This window comes from Anguilla anguilla, chromosome 5 (genome assembly GCF_013347855.1).
Source record: "Anguilla anguilla isolate fAngAng1 chromosome 5, fAngAng1.pri, whole genome shotgun sequence".
Lineage (NCBI taxonomy): Eukaryota > Metazoa > Chordata > Actinopteri > Anguilliformes > Anguillidae > Anguilla > Anguilla anguilla.
The window spans coordinates 17,987,968-17,996,411 of NC_049205.1; the positions used below are offsets into that span (position 1 = coordinate 17,987,968).

Below are 8,444 nucleotides of genomic sequence, written 5' to 3' on the forward strand. Positions count from 1 at the left end.
GGCCGACTTCACGCTAAACGATTTGCGGCGATCTCAGATGTTTCCCCCCGTTTTGTGGGCACGCCAGAGGTGTAGCCAGAAGCAGAGAGCTGCGTAATTAAAAATTGATGACACGGGATGCAATCGGGATCCGCATCAGCGGCCGTGGTGAAGGCTCCCTGCAGCTGGCCCTGAGCCCAGCACACCTCCTGTGAGGCGAGTCAGACGGCAGTGTGCAGTCGACCCTGCGAGTCACGCAAGTGACATGAACGACGACGGCAGCGTAGCTGGTGTTTGTGTGTGTGTGTGTGTGTGTGTGTGTGAGAGGGAGACTATACAGTCAGAAGGGATGGATACAAAACCAACATCTGTCCTTTCACCGTCACATTTATTTTTTTTACAATAGCATAAGATAAAAACAGTCCTTTGTCGCACAGGTAAATTGTGGTTATAAAAGGAAAGGACAGATCAAATGATAATCATAACACTGATGACAGTCCTAAGAGCAGTAACACTCAGAGTATGTACAGTTTGTGTCGTTGGTAAATAAAGTGTGCCAGACGCATGTGTCCTGTGGGACGGGGGGAGGGGGGCGTCAGTAGATCCCCTCTCTGCCCCCTCACCTCCCCATCACACTTCAACAAGACCCTTAAAAACATTTTCAAATTTTAAGAAAACTCCCAGAATGACTTTCTGAATGAGTTGGAGAGAGAGGGTTCATTCCAAGCGCTTATTTTCCCTCCACGCATCCTTTCCTCGTGTCCTTTCCCTCGCTCCTTAGCTCCACCCGTCAGAGGACGCAAGGAAAGGACACAAGGATGGAGGAATCGAGGAAACATGAACCTGGCAAGTGGAACGTCCTTTTTCAGTGAAGCGGCAGACTGAAACCACATCAATTACAGACGTGGCAGATGCGGAGAGGTGGATCCACAGGTCAATCATTTATACGTCACGTTCAGAAAAAAATACTTCCACTTACTAAAGATGCACTCATGTTTCCTCGCTCAAGCATCCTTTGGGAGCCTACTCGCTCTTTACTCCTGGCTCAGTCAAGGAGCAATTAACAGGTTGGAAAGACCAAAAAGATGGACCTTGTTCGATTTCCAGATCAGGCAAGGACCGAGGAGACAAAGAGGGGAATAATAAGCAATTGGAATGAGCCCAGAGACTCCCGAGTCATTTCAGATGCTTTAATAAAAATGTACATTTTAGCCACCACCGCAAGTAGGTGGCGGTGTTTCCATCAGGTTATATTCAGAGGCTGCGCAGGGGCTCAAAGGGTTAGCTGTGTTGTGAACAGGGACGTGCGTGGGACCGCCAGGCTTGTTGGGATTCACTGATATTTAAATCAGACGAACAGTGGTATTCCACTGTAGCAGCCCATCCACGGACAGTGGTATTCGCTGAGCCCACAGCTGCAGCCCATCCACGTGCCGTACAGGTCACGACATCACAAAGGGAAATGTGACAAAGTGTCAACGGTTTGCGATGGGGGAAGAGGGGAATTTGGCAGAGTCTGGGATGAAAACTATTTGAATCCTGCAAGCCTCTTGAGCCTATGAGCTTCCCTAGAGTGAGTCTCTGAGCCAATCAGAGAACCACCGTTGAGAGAATGTGGCAAAAACCCTTCAGAGTGGTTTGGAAGGGGGTTAATCATGAGCTGCAACATAAATTCTAAATAAACAGGCCCAAAAACAACTGGAGCAATATGACGACTGTCACCATAACACTCTTTGGTGAAATATTGCACATCAATTTTGTTCTCTTGTCACATACTGAAAATATTGTAAGGGTGGCAGAAGAGCTGTCCTTGATATGACAAAAGAAAGTGCCTGTGGTGGAGGGATATGTAACTATAAACATATTTTATGTTCAGGTGCTATTGTCAGAGATCTCTGTATCTCAACTCACAAAATAGGGTCAGGTAAGTCGCAAAATTAAAAATGTAACAATGCCAGATAATGTAACAATGGCAGGTAATGTAACAACGACAGGTAATGTAACAACGGCAGGTGATGTAACAATGCCAGGTAATGTAACAATGCCAGATAATGTAACAACGCCAGGTAATGTAACAATGCCAGGTAATGTAACAACGCCAGGTAATGTAACAATGCCAGGTAATGTAACAATGCCAGGTAATGTAACAATGCCAGGCCATCACTGTAAATAAGATTCCAAGGTTAATTGTCCTGCCTGGTAAAATAAAGATCAAATAAAAATAGATTTTAAAAGATAAAAATGTAAAAATGAGAAGAAAAAGGTGAGCATCTTTGTTCTCCCAGGAAAGAGAGAGAAATAGAAAACGGTGAATAAAAGGTGGGAATGGTCTGATCTCTAGCACCCAGTGACAGAGAGCTGAAGTAATTTCTCTCTCTCTCTCTCTCTCTCTCTCCTGGTGTCTCCGTTTTCAGCACCTTCCTTTTTTTCAGAGGCTTATAAAAAAGGGAGTCGGGCGAACATGGTAAATGTACAGAGTGTGAAAAGGACGCAGTGATTCTAATTCGCGGTTTAAAAAAGGCACGCCATCGTCATGGTAACCCTCTCTGGAAAAAAACAGGAAGAGAGGCATTGTGTTGAGGGAATGGGATTGGGGAGAGGTGGGGTGGGGGAATCTCAAAGGAGGTGGGACGGAGAGGCGGCAGGTCTGGTTGGGGGGGGGGGGGGGGGGGTAAATGAATGTGACCTCCCCTCATCATACAATGGGGAGATGCAGCAGCAGCCAGACTGGGGAACTGGGGCCTGTTCCATTTGGGAAAATAATGATGAATGCCCCCTTGTTTGTGTGTGTGTGTGTGTGTGTGTGTGTGTGTAAGCGTATGTGCTGACTGGATCCCTGCACTGTCCCAGACTGAAAACCAGGTTGGAAAGTTGGAAAGATGGAGGAAGCAGCCCAATAGTATATAGTGAATGACTGCTTGACCTCCCCTTTACATGGGCCTTATTTGATATATATATCAATCATTCACATACACATGCATTATACATTGTAATAAACTGTGACATTGGAGAGTGCCCCCCTAGTGGCGGGACAATGCAGGGAGGCATAAGAGAGAGTGCTTAGGAGCACCCTGTGAAGCAAATAACTAGCTTGCAGGGAAAAGGCACTAGGGCGTGTGTGTGTCTGTGTGTGTGTGTGTGTCTGTGTGCGTGTGTGTGTGTGTGTGTGCTCCTGTGTGCACAACCTACAGACAATATGCATATCTGTGTTCTTGGGATCTACCTGAAAATCAAAACTTGCAGAAAGACAAAGCAATGTGTGTGCTGCAGACAGTCTCTCACACACCCACACACAGACAGACCCCTGATTTCATACATTCGTAGGCTACTCCTTTAAAAAAAAGAAATCTAAACTGCAGGCTTTTTTTTTTTTTTTTTGCTTTTAGCTTCTCTTCCTTTAAAAAAAAAAAAATCTGATGTTGTCACGGAAACAGCGTACAAGCAGAAATCGCGTGGGACCGGGCAGACGGCGATAAAGAAACGAGCGGGGAGAACAGGAGGCGAAGGGCGGCCATGTCAAAGTTGAAGCCTTCTGGTCCCCGCTCCCGCGCGGCGGCGGGATCGACTGGCACCCGCGCTCTCGACTGACATCGGTAGGGTTTCCATGGCAGCGCGGCGTGAGGAAAAAAAACGTCGGGGCAGAAAATCGATGCCTGCCCGATGTTTCGCTCCGCGCCCCTCCGTGGCGCTGTACGCCCGTGGCGCGCGGGCGAGGCCGACGTCTGCGGCTCCCGCGGTTCCTTCGTTTGAAAAAAGGAGACGTCGGTGCCGCTCGCCGAGCCGTCGCTCGATAAAGATATCGCTGAACTGAGTCCCAATTCAGGGAACAAAAAGTGGTGGAATGGCAAGGGCTTTAGATATGCGGAATCTGCATCATGACAACATCTGATGATGTCACACATCTGCTGCCGCTAAGTGGAGAGAGGTTGGAACCGGGACCTCAGGTGCTTCCAGAAGGTAACATCTAGTGTGTACTCTGGAACTGTACCGTGTGTGTTCATGTTTGAGTGCCTGTATGTAGGTTATGCTCGCCAGTCACAACAGCAGCAACATCATGTTACCTCAGAGTATGTGCCTGTGTTGTTGCTAACTGTGTGTGTGCATGCATGCATCAGCTGCTATCACTGCAGTGGTGTCTATTATGTGCCTGTGCTGACAACTGCGTTCCATCTGTTGTCTGAACAATGACATCTCGTTCAGGTCTCGAATATGTGCCTGCATTGATGCTGAAGGCGTGTGTGCACCTGTGTAGACTGCGTGTCATAGTTAAGCTACCTCAGTGACCTTCTATTCGGCTAAGTCAGAAAGCTTGAACCAATCAGACATTGCAGCCAATCAGAGAGCACCTATATCAAGACACCAGGGTGTGACTGCGGTGCAGCCCGCCTTCACCTCCAAACCCAATCAGCAGGCCTGTCAGTCACATGACCTCTGACCGCACAAAAAGAGGAGCAGAACACGAGGGCTTCAAATCGAACCCAAATAAAACAAATGAGCAAAAGCTAAGAAAGGAAAACCGCTGATGGTGCAGCCCAAACATGCCTTTTGGGCTTGGCCCAAAGTGATGCCAGGGCTTTACCATTTAGAACTGACAAACAGAAATATAATTATTGGTGAAAGTCCTTTAGTCAAAAGAGCACGTAAACTTCACTCTCTGGCTCCCCTTAGTGACCATCTTTGCTTTGTGCAGGGCGGTCCTGGAGTCAAAGTCCCCGCCCACTTTGCAGGCCAGATGAGTGGGGGAGTCTGCGGAGTCTGGCTTTGAGGTTCACCTCCAAAGGCGTGTGATTGTTCAGGCCCCCACTGCGCAAACTGACAGTAAATTGGTTGAAAAGGAGCCATACTTGGCAGGCCAACCCTTTGATTGACAGAGCGCAGTCCTCTCCGTTCTCCCAGGAATGCTTTCCTGACACAGAGGGGAGGGCTGTTAGCCTGCAGGGGGCGATACTGGGACACCAGTTCAAAATCCTGATCTCTGCAGCAGGTGGTAGAACGTCCCAAATCTGCTCCCATGTTCAAGCTCTAAAGTGATAAGAGGTTTGAAGAGTATTTCTCTAGGCAGATAATGGCCCCAAGCACTGATCCAGGATCAGTCTCAGAAACGTCCGCGGTGTTATGATTAGGGGTTTTGGATCCTGGTTTACTACTACTGGGGCCCCACTTCACCCAGAGCCCATGTGCATGAACATGCAAGCAGAGAGCCTAGTGGCTGATGGGTAATGTAGCTTTCACTTCCTGCCGTTCCGCCCGCCTCACTTCCCGGGGAACACGGTGATCTTGCCGGCCTTGGCCAGGGAGTCTATGATCTGGGCCTCGAAGTCAGCATCGTGGACCCCCGTCTTGCGGAACTCGCCGGAATACCGGTTCTGCTCCCAATAGTGGTGCCAATTGCCCCGGCTGTCGGCCCCAAAGCCAAATACATTCACCTGCAAGGACAGAGTCAGAGACAAATACATTCACCTGCAAGGACAGAGTAAGAGACAAATGCATTCACCTGCAAGGACAGAGTCAGAGACAAATGCATTCACCTGCAAGGACAGAGTAAGAGACAAATGCATTCACCTGCAAGGACAGAGTAAGAGACAAATACATTCACCTGCAAGGACAGAGTCAGAGACAAATACATTCACCTGCAAGGACAGAGTAAGAGACAAATGCATTCACCTGCAAGGACAGAGTCAGAGACAAATACATTCACCTGCAAGGACAGAGTCAGAGACAAATGCATTCACCTGCAAGGACAGAGTCAGAGACAAATGCATTCACCTGCAAGGACAGAGTAAGAGACAAATGCATTCACCTGCAAGGACAGAGTAAGAGACAAATACATTCACCTGCAAGGACAGAGTCAGAGACAAATGCATTCACCTGCAAGGACAGAGTCAGAGACAAATACATTCACCTGCAAGGACAGAGTCAGAGACAAATGCATTCACCTGCAAGGACAGAGTCAGAGACAAATGCATTCACCTGCAAGGACAGAGTAAGAGACAAATGCATTCACCTGCAAGGACAGAGTAAGAGACAAATACATTCACCTGCAAGGACAGAGTCAGAGACAAATGCATTCACCTGCAAGGACAGAGTAAGAGACAAATGCATTCACCTGCAAGGACAGAGTAAGAGACAAATACATTCACCTGCAAGGACAGAGTAAGAGACAAATGCATTCACCTGCAAGGACAGAGTCAGAGACAAATGCATTCACCTGCAAGGACAGAGTAAGAGACAAATGCATTCACCTGCAAGGACAGAGTCAGAGACAAATACATTCACCTGCAAGGACAGAGTAAGAGACAAATGCATTCACCTGCAAGGACAGAGTCAGAGACAAATACATTCACCTGCAAGGACAGAGTAAGAGACAAATGCATTCACCTGCAAGGACAGAGTAAGAGACAAATGCATTCACCTGCAAGGACAGAGTAAGAGACAAATACATTCACCTGCAAGGGCATAGTAAGAGACAAATGCATTCACCTGCAAGGGCATAGTAAATGCATTCATTTACGTGTGCAGAGAGAAGCAGACACATTAACCTCCACAGAGACAAACATTAGCCTGTGCCCACAGAGAGAAATATGGTCCTAACAGTCAAATACAGTGATCTGCACAGACAAAAAAGGGCTCATTTGTTTCTTCTGGATCAGTGCTATATACTGCAAATGCAGTTGAGATACACATATAATGATCACGATGCAGGGAGCTAATCCTGTTCACTGAACCCATCATATTAGTTTCTACATGCTATAATGAACAGGGAATTTAAACACTGTACAAATGCCAAAAAATTAGTAAGCTCCATAATGTTTGGGACAAAGACATTTTTTTCTTGACTTGGCTTTGTATTGCACAGTTTCATATTTTTAATCAAACAATTCACATGTGGTTAAAGTGCACATTCTCAGCTTTTATTGAAGGGAATTTTTAAATACATTTTTGTTCCACCATGTACAGCACGGTTACAGTTAGCTAAAGAGTACCTAAAAGAGCCTGCAGAGTTCTGGAAAAAAGGACTTGTGGATAGATGAGACCATGATTCACTTGTGTCAGAGGAATAGCAATAGCAAAGTGTGGAGGCCAAAAGGACCTGCCCAAGACCCAAAGCACCCCCTCATCTGTGAAACATGGTTGTGGGCGTTATGGTTTGGACATGCAGGGATGCCACAGGCACTGGCTCACTTGTATTTTTTAGCAGCAGCAAAATGAATTCTGAAGTGTGCAGAAACATCTTATCTGCTCAACTTCAAGCAAATGCCTCCAAACTCATTGGACGGCACTTCATCCTACAGCAAGACAAAAATCCCAAACATACTGCTAAAGTAACAAAGGAGATTTTCAAAGCCAAAAACTGGGAAATTCTTGACTAGCCAAGTCATTGGCTGAATCTAACTGAACATGCATTTCATATGCTGAAGAGAAAACATGAGGCAACTAGCCCCTGAAACAAGCAGGAGCTGAAGATGGCTTCAATACAGGCCTGGCAGAGCATCATTGGAGAAGATACTCACCACCTGGTGATGTCTGTGAGTCATTGCATTCAAAAGATATGGAACAAAGTACTAAACAACTACCTTAATTTACATAATATTAATATGGCCCAGACATTATGGTGCCAGGAAATGGGGGAATATGTATAAAAAGATTGATTACAAATCTAAATCATCTCTTGTGGAGTACAGAGCCAAATCAAGAAAAAATGTCTTTGTCCCAAGCATTATCAAGCTCACTGTATGTACATTTGCAGACAGACAAGCAGGCCAACAATATTACATTGACCTGCTCTGCTTGGTGAATGTTTTGCACCTTCATTTTCAGAGACCTGTGTGTTTGTGCATGTGTGTGTGTGTGTGTGTTTGTGCATGCGCCAGACCTGGTTTCACTATATATTTGAAATACTTAACTTCAGATGCTAATCCAATTTTATGCTTTAATGCAGGGGTGGCCAACCCTGGTCCTGGGGAGCCGCAGGGTTTGCTGGTTTTTGTTTTCACCTTAAATACAGCAACCACTTAGACTGAAGCAACCAGGTGAGGTCAGTTAACTGCGTAATCAACTGCTATAATCGATCAATTAAGTGCAGAGTAAAAACAAATACCAGCAGACCCTGTGGCTCTCCAGGACCAGGGTTGGCCACCCCTGCTTTAATAGTGTTCTCTCTTCATGTCAAATTTGTAACCGTACCCCCATCAGTGCTCATAGCTTCAACCTCCACTACCGATTGATGAGAAAGCACATAACATGCGCTGTCCTCAAAGCTCGCAGGTCAGGGTTGCGCAGACATGAGTCAGAGGAAGACACGTAGCTCAACCACACACTAGAATACCATGACAGGATGAGCCAGAAGCCCCGTTTATACAATTCTTAATAACGACAGCAGCCACTGATAATATTTTATTGGTGGCTGCTGTCGTTATTAACGGCACAGGCTAAGGTATTTTTGACCCAGGCCTGGTGCATGTGTG

The 8,444-nt window shown here is 46.5% G+C and overlaps 1 protein-coding gene across 1 annotated transcript in view; it reads right to left on the reverse strand.

Moving 5' to 3' along the window:
• Positions 1 to 348: 348 nt before the first annotated feature.
• Positions 349 to 8,444, reverse strand: part of st3gal2 (ST3 beta-galactoside alpha-2,3-sialyltransferase 2) — a 21,175-nt gene continuing 13,079 nt past the window's right edge. The window contains exon 6 of the mRNA XM_035417488.1: positions 349 to 5,405. Within this exon, the coding sequence (XP_035273379.1) occupies positions 5,232 to 5,405 (174 nt within the window). The 3' untranslated portion in view covers positions 349 to 5,231. The remainder of the gene's footprint in view (positions 5,406 to 8,444) is intronic.